The 24,102-nt window shown below is 38.7% G+C and overlaps 1 protein-coding gene across 1 annotated transcript in view; it reads right to left on the bottom strand.

Annotated features, from left to right (window-relative positions):
* LIN7A (lin-7 homolog A, crumbs cell polarity complex component) overlaps window positions 1–24,102 on the bottom strand; it is a 155,381-nt gene that overhangs the window by 96,299 nt on the left and 34,980 nt on the right. Inside the window, exon 2 of the mRNA XM_040234497.1 lies at window positions 13,130–13,248. Coding sequence (XP_040090431.1) covers window positions 13,130–13,248 — 119 coding nt within the window. The remainder of the gene's footprint in view (window positions 1–13,129; window positions 13,249–24,102) is intronic.

Raw genomic sequence — 24,102 nt, 5'->3', positions numbered from 1 at the left:
AAGGGACTCTCAAGAGTCTTCTCCAATACCACAGTTCAAAAGCATCAATTCTTAGGCACTCAGCTTTCTTCACAGTCTAACTCTCACATCCATACATGACCACTGGAAAAACCATAGCCTTGACTAGACGGACCTTTGTTGGCAAAATAATGTCTCTGCTTTTTAATATGCTATCTAGGTTGGTCATAACTTTTCTTCCAAGGGTAAGCGTCTTTTGATTTCATAGGTGCAATCACCATCAGCAGTGATTTTGCAGCCCAGAAAAATAAAGTCTGACACTGTTTCCACTGTTTCCACTGTTTCCCCATCTATTTCCCATGAAGTGATGGGGCCATATGCCATGATCTTCGTTTTCTGAATGTTGAGCTTTAAGCCAACTTTTTCACTCTCCTCTTTCACTTCCATCAAGAGGCTTTTTCGTTCCTCTTCACTTTCTGCCATAAGGGTGGTGTCATCTGCATATCTGAGGTTATTGATATTTCTCCCGGCAATCTTAATTCCAGCTTGTGCTCCTTCCAGCCCAGCATTTCTCATGATGTACTCTGCATAGAAGTTAAATAAGCAGGGTGACAATATACAGCCTTGATGCACTCCTGTTCCTATTTGGAACCAGGCTGTTGTTCCATGTCCAGTTCTAACTGTTGCTTCCTGACCTGCAAATAGGTTTCTCTAGAGGCAGGTCAGGTGCTCTGGTATTCCCATCTCTATAAGAATTTTTCATAGTTTATTGTGATCCACACAGTCAAAGGCTTTGGCATACTCAATAAAGCAGAAATAGATGTTTTTCTGGAACTCTATTCCTTTTTTTTTGATCCAGCGGATGTTGGCAATTTGTCTCTGGCTCCTCTGCCTTTTCTAAAACCAGCTTGAACATCTGGAATTTCATGGTTCACGTATTGCTGAAGCCTGGCTTGGAGAATTTTGAGCATTACTTTACTAGCGTGTGAGATGAGTACAATTATGCGGTACTTTGAGCATTCTTTGGCATTGCCTTTCTTTGGGATTGGAATGAAAACTGACCTTTTCTAGTCCTGTGGCCACTGCTGAGTTTTCCAAATTTGCTGGCATATTGAGTGCAGCACTTTCACAGCATCATCTTTCAGGATTTGAAAGAGCTCACCTGGAATTCTATCTCCTCCACTAGCTTTGTTCGTAGTGATGCTGTCTAAGGCCCACTTGACCTCACATTCCAGGATGTCTGGTTCTAGGTGAGTGATCATACCATCGTGATTATCTTGGTCGTGAAGATCTTTTTTGTACAATTCTTCTGTGTATTCTTGCCACCTCTTCTTAATATCTTCTGCTTCTGTTAGGTCCATACCATTCCTCTCCTTTATTGAGCCCATCTTTGCATGAAATGTTCCCTTGGTAATTCTAATTTTTTTGAAGAGATCTCTAATCTTTCCCATTCTGTTCTTTTCCTCTATTTCTTTGCATTGATCGCTGAAGAAGGCTTTCTTATCTCTTCTTGCTATTCTTTGGAATTCTGCATTCAGATGTTTATATCTTTCCTTTTCTCCTTTGCTTTTTGCTTCTCTTCTTTTCACAGCTATTTGTAAGGCCTCCCCAGACAGCCATTTTGCTTTTTTGCATTTCTTTTCCATGGGGATGGTCTTGATCCCTGTCTCCTGTACAATGTCACGAACTTCCGTCCATAGTTCATCAGGCACTCTATCTATCAGATCTAGGCCCTTAAATCTATTTCTCACTTCTACTGTATAATCATAAGGGATTTGATTTAGGTCATACCTGAATGGTCTAGCGGTTTTCCCTACTTTCTTCAATTTAAGTCTGAATTTGGCAATAAGGAGTTCATGACCTGAGCCACAGTCAGTTCCCGGTCTTGTTTTTGCTGACTGTATAGAGCTTCTCCATCTTTGGCTACAAAGAATATAATCAATCTGATTTCGGTTTGAATTATAAGTGATACTAATTTCATTCCCTTTTCTGTGCGCAAACCATACTCAGGGATAACAGCAGTCTTGTTAAAAACACTGATTTGTAACTTAACATTCATTTTAGATGGCCTGTACAATGGACTTGTCTCTAAATGTGTTGGTAGTATTGAAGCAAGGAAAGGTTAAATGATTTGCTCACTGAGAAAAAAAAAGTTATCATCATTGGTGCCAAAAATAGACGTTTTGATTTCCAGTCCTATGATCTCAACAGAAGACAGAAATGTTGTTTATCTGACTGATATAAAACACAACTTCTCTGAAGACTCTATTATTTTGAACTACTGTGTAAGTATTACATGTAATTACAAGTTTTGGGAAATATGTACTGTTTATTTTCTCATTTGTAGTAGCAAATAGAAAGGATGGAGCTGAGTATTTACCCAACAGTGATGCTAACAGCCTTCAGAGTCATTACGGATGATTTGTAAGGGTCTGTTTAGATATCTGTAAGATCAATGACCCATTAGTGCAATTATAGTCTAAAATGGTTCCTGCCACACAGACCCTGTTTTTGCCACCAGAAAGTGCCATGTTGATGCTATAAGCACTCTTCACATTGTTTAAAATGTGTCTTCTCTCTGCTGCAAGAATAGAACTATAACTATAGTTTACAAATTCTGTTTCTCATTGCTTTTGCAATTTCCTGTGATAAAATGATATTAATAGATTAGGTTCTCCAAAAACCTCAATCAAATGTGGACACGTTACTATTTTTATCAGTTTAAAAATCTTCATGGTATCTGTCTTTCCCATATCTAACTGATACAGAATCTCACATAGTCTCATATTCCTACCATGCATACATGCTCAACTTTACATAATTCCATATAATCTACACCAAGGAAAACATTAATTATTGCTACATAACTATGCATGGATTCATAGAACTGAAGGGACCTTAAGTCAGATGAACTAGTCATGTAGTATTTCTCAACTGATACCATCACTCTTTATTAGGGAGTGTTCTTCATTTTTTGAGGAGTGAGGTGAGGGTACATATCATAGACTCTTTTGAGAGTCTAATGAAGAATATGGTGTTATCCCAAGAAAAACAGATGTGTAAATGTTCATGCCATTGTTTTGCCTTTAATATTGAATCACTTCACAAACGATACTTTGACTCTTTTTTTTTTGTAAAAATTAATCATTTCCTGGAAAATATAATTTCAAATTAAACAATTCATATAAAATAGGAAAACTTTGTGTCTACTTGAAGTATGCTTCAATAAGAAGGCTGCTTTATTTGTTTAGAAAGAGGGAAAATTTGGACTGATCTTTTACAAATATTCAGGTCATTTTTATTTTCGACCCATTGGTGTCTGTTCTCATAGCAGTAAGTGCTCAAAGCTGCAGTTCAGATCAGTTTCAACAGCAATGGGTTAAATCCTCCATCAGGGCAGAGTAGGACTTCTATTGACACCTGAGCTTTCTCTAACACACTTCAGGTTGAATCAGGTTCTAGCAAAGCCTTTATCCTCAGGTCAAACGATGTTATTTTTGGAAAGGCTGGCATCAGCAACGAGGCCTCTGTCAGCAAAGAGTGACATTTGAATCCTTTTTTCATTTAAATCATCTAAGCAGAAGTAACCTTTAAAAGAGTTTTGCAGGCTTTCCAGTTGTTGTAGATCTTCCCTGCGGATACACTGACAGGCTTTCTGCTTTTCCACTCCCTTCCCCTCACAGATACCCTTTTAGCACTGGAAATGTCGCGAATTTTCAGCTCTAAATCTCTCCCGCCAAAGTGGCAGCTGTTTCCAACAGTAACCACAATAAGATCAGCAAGCCTGGAATCTAGGGACTACAGCCTCCTTCTTATGCCCTAGTATCGCTACAAGAAAATCCAGCCATGAATGAGCGTCTCTCGTCAAACTTTGCTAAGATATAGCAATCCTTTACTTAGAAAAATAAGCATCGAAATTTCTGACCCAAGTTCAACCAAGCATATTAACACTTATCTTCTGGAAAGCCAAGAATCTTTTGTCAAATAAAAAGGAAACATTTTGCTCCATTCCTAAATAAAAACTTGAAAATATGCATTCCAGGCTAGAGCTGTGAAATTACTGGACCACTTTCCACAGAGCAGGGAAGGCCAGGCATCTTTTAGGATAATTGTCGGAGTCTGTGACACTAATTCACCCTGATGTTAAAAGAAGTAAGTCTCTGTGAATAAAGTAGGAATGCCTGTCTTCACCAGAGCAAGCAAGCTGGATGCTGGACCCAGAAACTCCATATGCACTCCACATGCGCACACGGTGTCAAACAGTTTTCTCCCACTAGAAATTCTGCTTGACAAAGAAGCTTTTCACTTTTTGAACAACTGGCCTTGAAAATATCACATGGTGTATATAACACACACACATTAGGGTATCAGCATTCATGAAACAGATAAAAATCAGAACTTCACTGAAACAATCATAGTTTTCACCCAATTGCATGCCAAATGGAAACGTACAGCTATTATTTTCACCATAACTGGCTACAAAATATTAGCAAAATGTCAAAGTTCAGAATTAGGTGAAGTGAACAGAGGCACTCTTTAAATTTTTTTGTTGTTTTTCTGAGAAACCCACCAGTTCAAACATTTTAGAGTACATGATTTGATCAAGCTTTTTCCAATTATTCAGTGGTTTCTTTTTGCTTGGAAATGTGTCAAAATACACTGGGAAAAATAGAAGTCTTAGTTAAATTTTCACTTTTTAAAAGCTGAGCTTTTTCTGTATAAAAATGAAAAATTCTATAATGTGTAATGTACTTTCAAGATGCTCACAAAAAAGTTTCCTTGACTTCAGTCTTTCATTGGCAGGAAACTTATCACAAAAAAATGTTTGACTTTTGTGCCCCATCATATTTAGCAAGGCAAACAAAATCAAAGGAGATGTAAGAGCGACCAAGCTTTCTTTGTCATCTGCCATCTTATGCTAAGTCCAATACAAACAAAAGATATGCATAAACATAATTTCAGATACATTTTGTTAATTCTGATGAGTGTAATGCTATTCAAGATGCCATTGTATAACAAGGATGATAAATTTATACAATGAATCCATGCCACTCTAGTCATATTGGAAGTAAAACTTTAAAAACATATTTTGCCATAAAATTTTTGCCAATAAAAGGAAAGAAATAAAAATATATATAGTCGTTCTTCATCTACAACATGAAGCCTATATATGGTGTGTATTAGTCATTCAGCTGTGTCCAGGTCTTTACGACAGCATGGACTGTGGCTTGCCAGGCTCCTTAGTCCATAGGATTTTCCAGGCAAGAATACTGGAGAGGGTTGACATTCCCTTCTCCAGGGGATCTTCCTGACCCAGGGATCAAAACTGGGTCTCCTGAACTGCAGGCAGATTCTTTACCATCTGAGCCACCAGCGTCTGTATATTACATTAAGTTAAAAACTCTTGTTCTAAAGTAACCTGAAATATGACCAAATAATCCCTGTTGTTATTAACTTCTCATCATATGGCAAGGCTTCCAGATTCCTTACTATATTTGCTTATTCTAACACTAATAGATGTCAACGTTTTACTTAAAATGTGGATCCTCCTCTTAAGAAAAAAAATTCTACATTTATTTGGATGATTCATAACTATAGAACTATTATTCTCTATATTTGTAACTAATGTTTCTATTAAAACATATTAAAATTTTGTATTATCACTAAAACCATTAAACTTTTCACCAAAATAGGCACCATTTCCTAACTACTTCCTCTTTTAGCTAGGTATATTAGTCAAGGTATTTTGGAGTTTTTTTTTAATCTTATTTGATCCAATCCTCCCAACAGTCCTAGGAAGTTACCTTATTTTATGTTAGAAAAAAAAAAAAAAGAAAAGAAAAGCTAAACAAAACCAAGATCACAGAGTTTAAGTAAATTGCCCAAGATCACACAGTTAAGTGGCCAAGCAAAGATTTGAATCCAGCTTGTCTGAATGTACTGTCAGTGCTCTTTCTGACTCCATGTAATGTTCCTTCTGTCCTTCCATTATAGTACACTATGCCATGATTAACATCAACCAGCCTCCCTCCTTGCCTTTCTTCCTTCATTCCTCTCACTCTCCCTTTCTCCAACTCTTCTTTCTCCTTCTGTGTGTCCTTGTTTCATCTCATCTCGTCACTACTGATGTGAGGATATGTTTTCTTAAGATAATTAGAAATCTATATGCTATTATATGACCAATCATTAGCCTTCTCATAAAGGTAATTATGTTTGCTGTTCATGTTTTTATTCACACAGTAAATTAAGATGAACAAAAGAGCATCAAGAATGAGCACTTGTATGCTTGTTGCTATGACCCATATGATTGTGGAATTAGGATGCAATGGTTCAATTTAATACATGGCAGTGGGAGTTAGATGGGGTGGGAGGTGGTGTTGGAAGGTTAGTAAGCTCCATGCTAAGGAAGAAAAAAAAAAAGAGTGTAAGAGCAAATGGGAGCTAGAAGCAAACAAAATATGACCAAATGTATGAGACACCTAATGTGCATTGGTCCTTATATCAGATACCAATTTTATGTAGTTTCAAAACAATTTATCACTGCTTACTAAACATCAACCTAGTTTTTAAAAATTAACTTTGTTTTATAGCAGTGAAAGGGCTGATGAAAGCTTATAGCCTTTTGCCAAGGTAAATTTGGCTTTGTAACTGTTTTAGTATCAATCAGGATAGCTGGATATTGCTATGGTATGATAACCCCAACATCTTGGGGGCATAGAGTAGCAAAGATTTCTTTCTTTGCTGAGCCGATATGTTCATTAAGAGTTGGCTAAACCTGTATTTCTCATTTTCTCACTCTGTAATCCAGGATGATTGATTATCACAGAAAACATCACTTTGTTGTTGTTCAGTCACTAAATTGTATCCAATTCTATGCAAACCCACGAACTGCAGCACATCAAGTTTCCCTATCCTTCACTGTCTCCCAGAGTTTGCTCAAACTCATGTCCATTAGGTCACATTGAAAAGGGAAGGGGACATAGCAAATGTTGCACCAGCTCAAAGGCTTCCATGAGGAAATGGCACACATAACTTCTACTCGCATTTCCTTAGCCAAAGCGGTTCCCATAACTCCACGGAGCTTAGAGGAGGATGGGGAAGTCCAACTGCATCATGGGCTAAGAAGGGCAAGAGAACTACAACGTTTTTCAGGGATCCACCATCACAGAATGACAGAGGCTATGTAGCCTCGGTTTTATTTTCTTGTTCTATAGTTCTACTACATTAGAAGTTACTAACACATACCATCTGGTGATCGCCCAAGGAAGGCAGTCTTTGGTGACTATGTCATTCAGTTCTGTGTGTTTGGTGCAAACAAGCAAGTGACAGGCATAATAGTGGGAGTGAGTACTCACCACAGTCTGCATACACCAGGTCAATAAGCACAGGACTCTGGAGAGCAGGTCAAAAAAAGCCTAAACGCCTTAAAACTTGGAAGATAATGGTAGCAAATAGATGGCTATTCTGTTTGTTTTTTTAATCATTTTAGTTTCAGAAAGAAAATTTTGGTATCCTGTTGCAGAAATTGGATGTCCTCTTAAAATACGACCATTCCTATTCTATTGATTTCTTACTTGAATCCAAGTGTTGGGGGAAAGTCCATATCTTGCCAACTGAGCTATTTGAACTGCATTTGAATTATCTTAGGAAATTCTCTTATCAAAAAATCAACATTTAATAATCCTTTTATTTCAATCCTTATTTTCCCCTATATTTTAATATTTAAGTTTGGATCACTCAAGTTAATTAACACAGGGATGAACTAAAACTTGAGAAAGCCACTTAAAGTCACAGAAATAGTTTTTGTTGGGAATGTAAGGAGAATACATTTATAAATTTCACCTCTCATTCTAAACTTTGTATGAACTTTCTTTGTCAGCCAGTGCCTTTCACTTTGGAAAAGAGGCATCACCCGTCACTCCATTTTTCTGTCATGTACTCCAAAATTACCTGTCCTGAATAAGTACAAGCAAATTATCAATCAGTCCTTTTAAAATCACTGAGCAAAAAAACACAATCAAGATAAGCATTGCCAACCACTGTGTATTCTGTGAATAAAGCTCTGCATGGACTGTCATTCAAGTGTAACTCATTTATTAATAGATCAGTGCTTTATTTGTTGTATATACAGATGCTCTTATTTCAGTACTGATTGCAACAAAACCTTTTCAGTCTTTTTTACAGAGTAAATAAAACTACTTAAGCAGAGAAAACATGTAATCTCTTTTAATCATCCATTTTCATAAAAAATTAAATTTCATTAAATTATTCTCCCCATATAATTGCTGCACATATGCCAGAAGCTAATTAAGTGGCTTTTCAGTTTAGTTCAGTTCAGTTCAGTTGCTCAGTTGTGTCTGACCCTTTGCGACCCCATGAATCGCAGCACGCCAGGCCTCTCTGTCCATCACCAATTCCTGGAGTTCACTCAGACTCACGTCCATCGAGTCATTGATGCCATCCAGCCATCTTATCCATGGTCATCCCCTTTTCCTCCTGCCCCCAATCCCTCCCAGCATCAGAGTCTTTTCCAATGAGTCAACTCTTCACATGAGGTGGCCAAAGTATTGGAGTTTCAGCTTTAGCATCATTCCCTCCAAAGAAATCCCAGGGCTGATCTCCTTCAGAATGGACTGGTTGGATCTCCTTGCAGTCCAAGGGACTCTCAAGAGTCTTCTCCAACACCACAGTTCAAAAGCATCAATTCTTCAGCACTCAGCTTTCTTCACAGTCCAATTCTCACATCCATACATGACCACAGGAAAAACCATAGCCTTGACTAGATGGACCTTTGTTGGCAAAGTAATGTCTCTGCTTTTTAATATGCTATCTAGGTTGCTTTATCTGATGGTAAAGCAAAATATGGGATTGCCTCAACATAAAATAATAATTACTATTAACACTTATGTATGGGAACAAAAAAACCTACAAAAAACTGCAATAGGTTATTCTGCTTTCTTTTTAAGCATAATTTGGGTTTTACAGTCTTGTTGGCAATGGTGTGACCTGTACCTATTTTTGCTCCAGCGAATGCAACTAAGAATGATGCCTCAGACTTCCCCGGTGGCACAACAGACAGGAATCCATCTGCCAGTGCAAGAGGCATGGGTTCGATCCCTGGTCCAGGAAAATCCACATACCGCAGAGCAATTAAGCCCATGTACCACAACCACTGAGCCCACACTCTAGAGTCCGCAAGCCACAACTACTAAGCCTGAGTGCCACAGCTACGGAAGCCTAGAGTCTGTGCTCCACAACGAGAAGCCACCACAATGAGAAGCCTCTCTACCATAATAAAGAGCAGCCTCCACTCACAGCAACCAGAGAAAACCTGCACACAGCAACAGAACCCCAACACAACCAAAACATAAATAAATAAATTTTAAAAAGAATGATGCCTCTATAGTTCCGGTTCTTTTCTCCTCCTGCGATGACAACATTTATAGCTTTCAAATATTTCTGAAAACTCAAATAATTTAATCAGAGAGACTCTGAGTATTATTCCTATTATGAATAAGAAACCCACACTTCAGTGGTTTCACTCCAGCATAACAGTCAAAACTGAAGAGACCAGGAGTAACATTAAAGCTAATTTTCAGGTAGTAGCATCTTACATCATACTTCTTAGTTGTACTTTTCTTTATTCGCTTGTGGATTTACCTCCCCATCAACATGCATTCATATCTTCTATTTTACTGAAGAACTTTCACTAGATGAGGTCACAATGTTATTCTATGATTCAGAATTGTTGTATACACACTGGCTACTTTTATCATTACTTCATATGGTTAACTTAAAAATACTATGAGGATAATAAAAATTCCAAACTTAAATATAAACAACACCATGCAACTACTATGAAATGTTAGCTGAGAAGAAGGGACCAAATCAATGTTTATATAACATGTATTGCCTTTAAAATTATTACTAAGGACAGTAATGTGAATATAAACTAATTTTATTAGTGAAATTTATAAAATATAAGATAGATAAATTATATCATCTTTTTTCTCCCTTCTAAAACTTCTGAACTGCTTATACATCAGTTATAAATTCCAAGGACCACTAATGATAGCATACTTTACCACAGAGTTTGTAAGATGTATTTATAATATCTATACAATGGCTCCACATTTCTTTACATTTTTCTTTTTTTTACTCAAATCTTCTCTTTCCTTAGCAAACTCTTTAAAGAAAAAGGCCTCTGTGTTTATTTGACCAGGCATCTACACTTCATTTATACCTCGAGCATCAGCTTCTCCCCTAAGCTTCAGACTTAGATGTCTACCAGACATCTCTAGGTGGACTTCTGAAAAGAATCATCAGTTTGCTATATCCAGAAGAGAGTGCTTGTATAGTCTACTCCAAACCTCGTCCACCCTCAAGGATTCCCATCTCGTTACATCACATTGATCCAACTGTTCAGGTCCAAATGTAAGAATCCATTGAAATTTCCCTCATTCATATACTCTGTATGTCAATTCCTATTGTCTTTATTCTCAAAACCATAGATATTGAATCTGACAACTCCCTACAACTTGCACTGTGGCCACCTTCATCCAGGCTGCCATCATCTCATCTCCTGAACTGCTCATTACCTTACTACTGATCTCTTTGTTTCTACTCTTGCACGGACCCATGTATTCTCAGCAGTCAGAAAAGCATTTTTTAAAAGCTGAGCAGGTGAGGTCAAAATGCCCCAAGGGCTTCCTATCATGCTTAGGATAGAATCCAGCGTTCTAACCCTGGCCTGTGAGGCCTTGTGTTTCCTGCTCCCTAGCCCAGGAGCGGGGAAGCCTGGTGGGCTGCCATCTATGGGGTCACACAGAGTTGGACATGACTGAAGCGACTTAGCAGCAGCAGCAGCAGCAGCTGCCTCTAGGAAGCCTACCTTTCTTATTTCACTGAAGGCATAGCTGGCTTTTGGACTGTTGCTTCCATAGATAAGATAATTCTTGTCTCTGAGTTTTTTCACTTGTGGTTTGCTCTGCCTGGAACACTATCCCCTCCAATACCTGTGTGATTTGTTCCATGACTTCAATTATTTTCTGACCACTCTAATTTAAGAGAGTCCTACCCGTACTCCCCTAATCCTGCTTCATTTCTCTCCATAGTGCCATTTTCTGACATTGTATTATATATTTATTAATCATCATTCTTGCACTGGAATTTAAGTTCCATAAAAGTGGAGACTTTACATGGATCACAAATCAAATTCCCAGTGAGCAAAGAGATACATTTAATGGATACTATTCTTTACTTAATTCAGTAGAAAGGGGACAGAATAAGATGAAAAGTCAGCCACCAAATCTCAGGGGAGTATCACTCTGTGAAGGAAGAAAAGAGTGTATAGGGGATGTGGCCTTAGTCTACAGAGTGACTGCGGGAGGCCCGTGGGGCTTCTACGTATCTTATACCTTTCCCACTGGGCAGTGGATGGCCAAGAATTCATACACTTGGAGAAATTTTCTTTTAGTCTTTGGTAAAATTCACAGATTAAAACTTAGAGATAGAATTATGGCTACTTCCTTAAACTGCATTCACTATAAACACAAATTAAGTAGTTAACAACCTCACGTAGTAAAGATTTAGCACAAGTACCGTCTAAGTCAAATCCTAGCAAAATTCAAATAGTAACCTCATTGGGTAGGCATGGCTTAAATACACAGTGAGAGAGGTTTTGTGTATCTTAATGTTGGTCACATGAGGCTTTCTACTTAGTGACAACTCAGAAACTAGCGCTATTCAGGCAGAGAACATGCATTAACCACAAGTATAGTCGCAAAGTGGAAGGCTGAGGACTTCCTTCATGGTACAGTGGATAAGAATCTGCCTACCAATGCGGGGGATGCAGGTTCAATCCCCAGTTTGGGAAGATCCCACATGCTATGGAGCAACGAAGCCCACGTGCCACTACTGGCTGGCGCACAGGAGCCTGCGAGTCACAACCACTGAGTCTGCGTGCCATGATTACTGGAGCTGGCACTCTCTAGGGCCTGCGAGCCACAGCTTGTGAACCCTTGTGTCACAGCTGCTGAAGTCCACATACCCGAGAGGCAGTAAGTCGCACTCCTGAGCCCTTGTCTGCAACTACTGAAGCCAGCACCCTTAGAACTTATGTTTTGCAACAAGAGAAGTCACTACAATCAAGAGAAGTCACTACTAATAAGAGAAGTCCACAAACCACAGCTAGAGAGTAGAGCCCGCTCTCCACAACTAAAGTCCCCCAGCAACAAAGACTCAGCACAGCCAAAAATAAACATATAAATAATAAATAAATATAGCAATGCATTTATGTCAAAAAAAAATTTTTTTAAGAGGAAGGTTGATACAAGCATCTCTGAGAGATTGCATGCCCTCTGCTACACAGACTCTTTTGGCAGCCATTGGGTTCAACTGACTTTTGGAAAGGATGACAGTACGTAATTTACTACTGAGGACTTCGGGCAGGATAAATAATGCTGCATATATGTACTTTAGGTGCTAAATAAATGTGGAAGAGGTGATGGGCTTACTGAAGAAAGCACTGTAGAGTATATACCTTAAGTGAACTATCTTATAACCAGTGAAATTCATTAATTGACTAGTCAATTTCACCACAAATTAATAAAAAATGCAAACAGTCATTTTAAACACACTTATTCTACCTCAGGCTTTTTGAAATCATTAACAGGAAAGCACTACAAAGATTTGTTGAATAGCATATCAGCCTGTTCCCATTACTGCACTAGACAGTAATTTTCAGATAACTATAAGTTTAGTCAGTAGTGAGTTACTCTTTCAGATTTACCTGAAAAAGATTTAGTCGAGTGTTCTTTTAAGAAAACCTCAGTCCCCATTAATGATGACTACTTCTACCTGAATTTCCAGATGACTTCAAGTGACTACCAAAAAGTTTAGACTATGTGTCAGAGTCACCCACTGAAATAGTCACTTCATGGGTACCATAAGCTCAACATTTGGTTTTACATGAATGCATAAATCCTAACTGAATCTAATTTTGGAATTTAGCAGACTACATTATATTTTATCATCTGTCTAAGCAGTTAAAAACAGAAAGCTTAAGATGCAGTTACATTCTTAACTAGTTCAACTGTTTGTGTGGAAAAGACATGCTTTCTATTCAGAAGGCATAGAGCAGAATATAGTTATAAAAATATTAGTCCCATACCTCTCGAATAGCAGTACAAAACTCACTCTGAAGCACTTTTTTGAGGGATTGTAGCTTGTGCACTGGTACTTCTCCAGATTCCTGTAGTTTTTCCAGTAATTCAATTGCTCTGGCAACATCTGAATGAAAAAAAAAAATCAAAATGGAGAGAGACATGGAGTAAACTGTATCTTATCAAAAGCACCATTACTCCAATTAAACAGTGACTATGAAAAGTAAGTGGAATTTATTGCAAAACCAGAATTTACAATGCATAGTTTTTTGATCTCATCTTTTGGTAAAAGGTCATTTAAATCTGTTCCATACCACTTGTCATATAATACGTCTTCCTCAGTGGTATTTCTCATATGTTATTTCTGTTACACTTTAGTCTGAATATTCTTTCAAAAAAGAAGAGCAGGAAGCAGGTCTTCTGTATATTCTGATACCCCAATAACGAAATGAGTTCTGTCAATTTTATCTCTGAGAGGCTTTTTTTTTTTCAGTTTTTCTTTTCTCATTTCAAATTTATCAAACCTGCATTTTTACATTTATTATTATGATGATCTGATTTATGTGCATCTTCTCTACTTGTCTGTAATCTCCTTGAGGGTAAGAATTTAACTAGGCTTATTCACCACTGCATCCTCAGAGTCTGGTGTAAAACAGTAAATAAATGCTTCATATCATATTTATAAATGAATGAACGAGCTCTCTCCATTTTACTGCCATTGCATTATTGCAGACCCTCAACATCATCTGTCCTCTCTCCAACTGGAATCATTTATTCTCCTCCAGCCACTTCATATGATCCATAAAGTTATCTTCTGAAAATAAAAATCTGATCATGTACCCACCTAGCTGTCTCTTGGCACCAGAAGAGTTTTTCAACAACAATTAGCTCAAATGCTTCTCTTTCACCTGATGATATATATCAAGAAACACAGTCATTTATAACCATAGCTTTTAAATTCCCAGGACAGTTTTGTACTGTCAAGAGAAAATGATAAGATGAAGGCCATTTAAAAAATATTTACAGTGATCTCTTCTACCTCTGTTGCTGTGGCCAATAACTCACTGAAAAGACACTGAGACATTACATACAGAGATTTTCAATTCCTACGTGATTAACTCCAGGAAGTACCCATATCCCTGCCATCAGATTATTAATTAATTAAATAAATAATTCATCCATCCATCCATCACTTTGTATACTTGGCACTAAAACTGACAAGAAAAATAAGACATGCTTCTTTTCTGGACACACAATCAGATGAGGGAAAAAAGCATAACAGTATAGTCACCCATAATAAGACTGAAAGTGAAAGTCACTCAGTCGTGTCTGACTCTCTGTGACCCCATGGACTATACAGTCCATGGAACTGTCTAGGCCAGAATACTGGAGTGGGTAGCCTTTGCCTTCTCCAGGGGATCATCCCAACCCAGGGATTGAACTCAGGTCTCTCGCATTGCAGGCAGATTCTTTTCCAGCTGAGCCACAAGGGAAGCCCAAGAATACTGGAGTGGGTAGCCTATCCTTTCTCCAGGGGATCTTCCTGACCCAGGAATTGAACTGGGGTCTCCTGCATTGCAGGCAGATTCTTTATCAACTGAGCTATCAGGGGAAGCATTGCTACCACCTAAAAATTCCGGTGGGGTTGGCATAGGTTTATGTATTTAATCAAAGAACCAAAAAGTAACTTTAATGGAGACTCCCTTGAAGTATTGCCAATTATGGCTCAAGGAAGCACAAATCATGAAATCAGTAAGACACTGTCAGTTTCAAAAACCTGTCTTTCTGTACATTAACTGAAAGTCAATATAGTCAGTTGGACAAAATCAGTCACATCCACAATCAATAAGATACCAAGCTGAGAATTGTATGTACTTCTAACTACATGAAAGACTCTATCTAGATTCCAATAGGTACTTGGAACTCTCAACATGTTTAAAACCGTGCTTGTTATATTTTTTACTGAAAGTAGCTCTTCTCTTCTTACATTCCATAGTTCTATTAATAGCATCTCCACCCAGCCATATTTCCATTAATAGCATCTCCACTCAGCCTGTCTTCCAAGCTAGACCATGGCATCATTTTTACATTCACCCGCACATGTAATTAGTCAGCAAGTGCTATAGGTTCAATCTCAAAATACCTTTTGAATGGAAACCCTGTGCTTTATTACTTCAGGGAAGCCTTTATTATTTTTCACCTAGGGACTAGAATATCTCCTAATGTTCTTTAAATGGCTTTTCTTTTTCAGTCCACTCTCCACACTGCTCGTAGAGTGATAAACCTCATTATTATAAGGTTATAAAACCTATTTCTGGCTTCCTGTTGCACAGGGTGAAGTTCAGACCATTTAGGAATACATACAAAGCCCTTAACAACCAACCTCTTCTGACTCATCACTAAAAACCTCCTCCTGCCAAACGTATACATTGATTATCCAAAGTTTTTGCTATTCTAGAGCACAACACAGAACACCATGTCTCTGTGATTTTGAACGTATCATCGGCTGTTCCTGGAATGCAATAATTTATTCATCCTGTAGTGCCAGGCATGAGAGACACTGGTAATGGAGACCACTGGTTGTTCTTGCTTTCATGGCATTCACAGGTCTGAAGGATCACAGATACCTAATAAAGGGGGCATGAGCTATAAAAGCAGCTCTATAGGCTAGTACACGGATGTCTAACCAGGACACGTATCATCATCCAGGAGGTCAGTGAGGAGCTCTTTGTGAAAATAACGGCTAAGCGGAGCCCTAGGTAAGAGGTACAGATGAAGAAAAGGAGAAAAAAGTTCCAGGCAAACAAACACAGACTACTGAAGTTTTATCAAGAGAGTGTGGGGCAGTCAAAGAACTGAGAGTTTAATATGTTCGAAGCTGAAACCAGGTCAAGAGTAGCAAGAAATACAGTAGAGAGAAATCACATCATGGAGGGCGTGACAGGTCATGTAGGGAAGACTTGGCCTAGATAGCCTCTCCTTAGACATGTCTTCCCTGACTCTCCAAGGCAGGTTTAGTTGCTATCATATTGGTATTCCCACAGTCCTTTGGTCACTTATCCATTGTAATAATTACTACTCTCTGCTAGAGCTCTTTTTGTATGTATGTCTCCCTCCTTTAGCCTGCAAATACATAAGATTTTTGAGAGGTCAGGAGCAGTGTATTATTTATCATTGTATCCACAGTTCAATGAAGAGTCCTTGACAAATACTGGGTGTTTATATTTGTTGAATGAATGATAGATTAGTTGATGAGACTAGAAAAGAAGGGGGTCGAGGCCTATGTCTAGGTGGACATATAACTAACTTCTCCTGAGAATAAGCCTCCAGATCACTATCAGCTTTGGTCAAGACTGGGTTGGGTCTGATGTGCAGGAAGGATGAAAGCCTGAATGTGTAGGCTAAACGGTATCAAGTGACTGAACTGGAAATTCAGAAAGCTGAAAATGACTGTTCAGGAGTTCTTATCTTGGGCTGCACTTTAAAATTACCTGGGGTACATTTAGAAATTATTTATTTTCCCCTCAGTTTCATTTAGACATAGTTGACACAGAACATTGTGTTAGTTTAAGTGTACAACATAATTATTTGATATATGTATATTGCAAAATGATTGCCATAATAAGTTATTAATGCCTGAGACTCACCCAAATGAATTAAACCACAATATATGGTATAGTGGTTCTCAATCCTGGCTTCAGACTGGAACCACATGGAGAGCTTTGACAATCATGGATGCCTGGGTCTCACAGAGAGATTCCAGTGTGACTGGCATAGGGTGGGGCCTGAGCAAGGGCTTTTGGAAGCCTTCAAGGTGATGCCAATGGTTGATAAAAGCCATGTTTGAGAACCCGTAGTTTAGTTGGCATGGGTGTTTTTATAGCCCTATGTGATTCAAATGTGCATGTTGAGAACCTCTGCTAGAAATGAATGGCTCTAAAACATGAGTGTGCCTAAGAATCACCTGGGGAAATGTATTAAAATATAGGTTCTTGACATCCCTCCCCAACTGCCACTTGAGGGACATTGACTAAGGAGGCATGAGGATAAGGCTCAGGAATTTTAAAATTATTCAAGTGATTTTTTTTTTTTTAGTTTTAGCTTTATAAAAAAAAATTTATTAGTGTATGGTTGATTTAAAATGTTGTATTAGTTTCTGCTGTACAGCAAAGTGAATCAGTTACACATAAACATAGATCCACTCTAAGATTCTTTACCCACATAGGTAATTACTGAGTATTAAGTAGAGTTCCCTGTGCTATACAGTAGGTTCTTATCAGTTACCTGTTTTCTGTGGAGTAGTGTGTATATATCAGTCCCAAGAGTCACGTGATTCTGAAGTTGTTGTTGCACAGATACTGTTTTAAAGAGATATGATTAAAACGGCAGTTCCGGTTTCCTTTCGTCCCAGCATTCCCAAAACTCTTGCACTTTCTATTATTCTTTGACACCCTATATAACAGGATACTGAATGGGATTCTTTTGAGAGTCTTGGAATGATTGATAAAAGTCCATAAATGAAAATAAGTAGTGTCAAGTATCTACCCTATTCTGCAACACAGCTCCTAGCAAAGGCTGGTCACCCTGACCACTGTGGAGTCGTAAAGTCAGCCTTCTCCCCAGACTTGTATGATTGTATTCACAATCTCTATGTGTGAGATTCAGTCATCAGGTTCCTTAAGATTCCAGATGATTCCTATGACCATTCAAAATTGAGAACTACTGTTCAAAAATGAGCTATCAAGGAAACTAGTCATCCTTCACTCCACCAAAAATTACTAAAAGCTGGGCCAGTTCTGTTACATTATACCATAGGCCTTTTCCAGTACGTATGAAGAGGTAACTGTGAGATGAAAAAAAAAAATGTATGAAGAATTGTTGAGTCCTTAATTTTGGACAAAATACTAGGTCTTTTCTTCTCTCCAATGAGCCAAGCAAGGAGTGCTCCTGCAGCCACTGGGGGAGACAACCGCTTTCCTGGCCGCACAGGTGATCTGCCTGCCCCTGCCATCTGGTCAGAGGTGGAGACTGGCGAGCACTGGCACCAGAGCCAACTCGCTGGCACCCACCCAAGCGAATCTAGCAATGTGAGGTCATACAGCAGTTGGTAAAAGCCAAAAGAAGCCCCAAGACTAAGAATGGCAGAGATTGGGTCCTTCCAGCCTAGGTCTGGCTGGTGCTGCAAAGATGTGGTGAGTGACAAATTGGATGTTAAAATGCAGTTTAAATGGAGTTTTAAATTAATTCTGATTCCCTTTAGCTCTATAAAAGTACCAGAAACCTGCAAGACCCAAGATCTGTAAGGAAGTCAAATAAACCTTTCAATAAGTGAAATAATTGTTCTTAAAACAACTACAATAAATTGTGTGTAGTTTACGAGTCCCCTTAAGGTTCTTGCTGAGAAACTCTTACACTCATTTCATGAAACTTTTCTACAAAATTTGGTTACTAACACAGAAGTCTGGGTTTACCAGGATAGCTCACATTGGAAGGAATATTAGAAAAGGACTGGGGAGGCTGCTTGATAAACACTAGGCAAGCAAGAAGATCTCAGAAGTTTTTCCTGAAATGAACTCCTCCTCTCATCTCCCAACTCTCAGGCTCATACCTCCATTATCTATCCTGTTATCTAAGCACAGGACTTGGGCATTGGCCTTGCCCCTCGTCATTCTGCTTCACACTCTGGATCCCATTAACCTCACTTGAAAAAGCAACCAACCGTAACAATAAACCTTTAGTTAATGTCCACGTAGTAGGAGTCATTACTAGCCAAGAGCTTTCCATCTCTTTACCCACCGTATCCTTCTAACAACCTTGCGTGCTGCATGCCTGCTAAGTCCCTTCAGTCGTGTCTGACTCTTTGTGACCCCACGGACTGTAGCCCGCCAGACTCCTCTGTCCATGGGATTCTCCAAACAAGAATACTAGAGTGGGTTTCCATGTCCTCTTCCAGGGGATCTTCCAAAACCAGGAACTGAACCCGGCCTTTTACGTCTCCTGCGTTGGTAGAAGGGTTCTTTATCACTGAGCCACCTGGAAAGCCCGTAACCACCTTATGTGGTAGTAAATATCCACATTTTACAATGAGAAAATTGAGGCTTATAGTGATATTGAGTGTTTCATTAACAAATAGGAGACCTGGGTTTGGAGTCTGGGTCTAAGTGATTCCAGACCCTGTGCCCTTTATTTTTATTCCAGTAACAGATTTTCTTTTAGAGGCTTTTTCCTTCAACATTCAATACTTTTATAATAGCCCTGTGTCCTGCAGGCTTTCTTGGTCAGAGGCTGAGCTCTTATTTTCCCTTTCTCAATAAAGATTAACCTCATCTACCAGTATACCTTTCTCAAGTAATATTCAGTGATCATCAGAATTATCTAGAGAGCTTCTATTTAATTCATTTATTTATTTTGGCTTATGGGATCTTAGATCCCCAACCAGGGAATGAACCCAGGTCCTGACAATGAAAACACTGAGTTCTAACCACTAAACTTCCAGGAATTCCCTGGAGAGCTTTTAAATGAGAGGGAAGAATTTTTATCAGCCTTTGCTACCCACTGGAATCACCTACAGGAATTGAAAATAAACAGACATACAAACAAAAACCAGATACCTAGATCCTAGCTACATATTATTTCTGATTTCATTGTTCTTGGATATGGCCTGGGCATCAGAATCTTCAGAGCTCCCCAGTGATATAATGTGTGGCTGTGTTGAGAATCACTGATATGTCCTCTTAAGGTGCACCCTGTGGGTTCTAAAAACAATGTTACTTATAATACTAATTGCTGTCATGTATAGACTTTGGTATAGCATGAATGTTCAACATTTTCCTTCTCTGAGCACTCTGAGGTGCGTAATATTATCTCCATTTTACAGGAAAGGAAACAGAGACCCATAGAGTTAAAATTACTTCTCTGGAGAAAAAGCTAGTAAGTTGTCAAGTTAGGATTTGAATCCTGGCACTATGGCTCTAGAATCTAGACTACATTTCGAGATATGGCTCAGGAAAGCATATTCTTAAAATCATTCCCAGCACTTCTTATCCAAGCCTGTTAACAGAGATTAAAGCTAATCTGATCAATAAATCTTTGCTTGGGACTGAAATCAGTGGTTCTCAAATTTTAGTCAACAACAACAAAAAATTAACCTTGTACCATTTATTAAAAATTAAGATTAAAAAAAAAAAGAGGCTGATGAGGAAGCTTTGAAATTTTCTCTTTTAGTAGTCATCTTGGGTGGTGCTGATGCAGGAAGCGGTCCACAAATGCACTTTGTATGTTAAAGATAGTTTAATATGTATTCCAGAAAAAGGTGAGCTAAAGACCATCATTCACTTTCATTTGCCTTAGATCACCTTATAAAATCCTCAAAAACATGTAAAAGGATTACTTACTACTGTCCTCACTGAATAAAGAAATATTTTAAAAAACAGATAAGGCTGAGAAAGATGAATTATCTGGTCCAAGGCTACATAGCTAGGAAATGGTAGAGTCAGGATTCAAGATCAGATGTGTCTGATTCCAGTGCCCATGCTTATTTATTTTTCTATCTTGCCATTAAAAAGGATTAGAAATAAAACAATAAAGGTATTGCAAATTTATGTTTTAAATACAGCATCATTGCAAACTGAGGCAAACAGACATAACATTGCTCAAAGTCCTGGAAGATAACCCTTCAATACATTACAGTATATCAATGTATTCTTGCCTTGAGAACCCCATGAATAGTCTGAAAAGGCAAAAAGATAGGATATTGAAAGATGGAACTACCCAGGTTGGTAGGAGCCCAATATACTGCTGGAGATCAGTGGAGAAATAACTCCAGAAAGAATAAAGAGACAGAGCAAAAGCAAAAACAACACCCAGTTGTGGATGTGAATGATGATGGAAGCAAGGTCTGATGCTGTAAATGGTAATAGTGCATAGGAACCTGGAATGTTAGGTCCATGAATCAAGGTAAATTGGAAGTGATCAAACAGGAGATGGCAAGAGTGAACGTCGACATTCTAGGAATCAGCGAACTAAAATGGACTGGAATGGGTGAATTTAACTCAGATCAACATCATATATACTACTGTGGGCAAGAACCCTTAAAGAAATGAAGTAGCCATCATAGTCAAAAAGAGAGTCTGAAATGCAGTACTCAGATGCAATCTCAAAAACGACACAGTGATCTCTGTTCGTTTCCAAGGCAAACCATTCAATATCACGGTAATCGAAGTCTATGACCCAACCAGTAATGCTGAAGAAAATTCTATGAAGACCTACAAGACCTTTTAGAACTAACAGCCAAAAAAGATATCCTTTTCAGGGGACTGGAATGTAGATGTAGGAAGTCAAGAAACACCTGGAGTAACAGGCAAATTTGACCTTGGAGTACAAAATGAAGCAGAGCAAAGGCTCATAAAGTTTTGCCAAGAGAATGCACTGACCATAGAAAACATTCTCTTCCAACAACACAAGAGAAGACTCTACACATGGACATGACCAGATGGTCAATACTGAAATCAGGTTGATATATTCTTTGGAGCCAAAGATGAAGAATCTCTATATAGTCAGCAAAAACAAGACTGAGAGCTGACTGTGGCTCAGATCATGAACTCATTGCCAAATTCAGACTTCAGTTGAAGAAAGTAGGGAAAACCACTAGACCATTCAGGTATGACCTAAATCAAATTCCTTACGATTACACAGTGGAAGTGGGAAATAGATTTAAGGGACTAGATTTGACAGAGTGCCTGAGAACTATGGGCAGAGGTTCATGACACTGTAAAGGAAATAGAGATCAAGACCGTCCTCAAGAAAAAAACTGCAAAAAAGCAAACTGGCTGGCTGAGGAGGCCTTACAAATAGCTGTGAAAAGAAGAGAAGAGCAAAACAAAAGAGAAAAGCAAAGATACACCCATATGAATGCAGAGTTCCAAAGAATAACATGGAGAGATAAGAAAGCCTTCCTCAGCGATCAATGCAAAGAAATAGAGGAAAACAACAGAATGGGAAAGACTAGAGATCTCTTCAAGAAAATGAGAGATACCAAGGGAACATTTCATGCACAGATGGGCTCGATAAAGGACAGAAATGGCACGGACCTAACAGAAGCAGAAGATATTAAGAGGTGGCAAGAATACACAGAAGAACTGTACAAAAAAGATCTTCATGACCCAGATGATCACGATGGCTTGATCACTCACCTAGAGCCAGACATCCTGGAATGTGAAGTCAAGTGGGCCTTAGACAGCATCACTATGAACAAAGCTAGTGGAGGTGATAGAATTCCAGTTGAGCTCTTTCAAATCCTGAAGGATGATGCTGTGAAAGTGCTGCACTCAATATGCCAGCAAATTTGGAAAACTCAGCAGTGGCCACAGGACTGGAAAAGGTCAGCTTTCATTCCAATCCCAAAGAAAGGCAATGCCAAAGAATGCTCAAACTACTGCACAATTGCACTCATCTCACACGCTAGTAAAGTAATGCTCAAAATTCTCCAAGCCAGGCTTCAGCAATACGTGAACCATGAACTTCCAGATGTTCAAGCTGGTTTTAGAAAAGGCAGAGAAACCAGAGAACAAATTGCCAACATCCGCTGGATTATCGAAAAAGCAAGAGAGTTCCAGAAAAACATCTATTTCTGCTTTATTGACTATACCAAAGCCTTTGACTTGTGGGTCACAATAAACTGTAGAAAACTCTGAAAGAGATGGGAATACCAGACCACCTGACCTGCCCCTTGAGAAACCTGTATGCAGGTCAGGAAACAGAACTGGACATGGAACAACAGACTGGTTCCAAATAGGGAAAGGAGTATGTCAAGGCTGTATATTGTCACCCTGCTTATTTAACTTATATGCAGAGTACATCATGAGAAACGCTGGGCTGGAAGTAGCACAAACTGGAATGAAGATTGCCGGGAGAAATATCAGTAACCTCAGATATACAAATGACACCATGGCAGAAAGCAAAGAACTAAGGAGTCTCTTGTTGAAAGTGAAAGAGGACAGTGAAAAAGTTGGCTTAAAGCTCAATATTCAGAAAACTAAGATCATGGCATCCAGTCCCATCACTTCATGTCAAATAGATGGGGAAACAGCAGAAACTGTGACAGACTTTATTTTGGGGGCGCCAAAATCACTGCAGATGGTGATTGCAGCCATGAAATTAAAAGATGCTTACTCCTTGGAAGGAAAGTTATGACCAACCTAGACAGCATATTAAAAAACAGAAACATTACTTTGCCAACAAAGGTCTGTCTACTCAAAGCTTTGGATTTCCCAGTTGTCATGTATGGAAGTGAGAGCTGGACCATAAAGAAAGCTGAGTGCTGAAGAACTGATGCTTTTGAATTGTGGTGTTAGAGAAGACTCTTGAGAGTCCCTTGGACTGCAATGAGATCCAACCAGTCTACTCTAAAGGAAATCAGTCCTGAATATTCATTAGAAGGACTGATGTTGAAGCTGAAAGTCCAATATTTTGGCCACCAGATGTGAAGAACTGACTCATTTGAAAAGACCCTAATGCTGGTAGGGACTGGGGGTGGGAGAAGGGGATGACAGAGGATAAGATGGCTGGATGGCATCACTGACTCTATGGACATGAGTTTGAGTGAACTCTGGGAGTTGGTGATGGAGAGGGAGGCCTGGCGTGCTGTAGTCCATGGGGTTGCAAAGAGTCAGACATGACTTAGCAACTCAACTGAACTGATAATCAATGTGCTCATATTGAGAACATGTTTTAATTATCAAAAATGATCAAATCATCAACTGCCTGATGATAGTAAGATAACATGTTCTTGAAAAACTTCCTTTAAAATAATTGAATATTATAACCAAAAACAAAATATTGAAACTTAAGTGGGAGGAGCTTCCAGTCATCTGGAATACTTCAATTATCATTTTCTCTTTCCTTGATGATGACTTTTTATTAACTTTGCTAACATTTAGACTGCAGAATTTATCCATGACTTTATTTGCATCTGGAATTTGGA

This window comes from Oryx dammah, unplaced genomic scaffold (assembly GCF_014754425.2).
Source record: "Oryx dammah isolate SB20612 unplaced genomic scaffold, SCBI_Odam_1.1 HiC_scaffold_29, whole genome shotgun sequence".
NCBI lineage: Eukaryota > Metazoa > Chordata > Mammalia > Artiodactyla > Bovidae > Oryx > Oryx dammah.
Note: the sequence above shows the minus strand (reverse complement) of the source record. Positions and strands in the feature narration are given on the sequence as shown.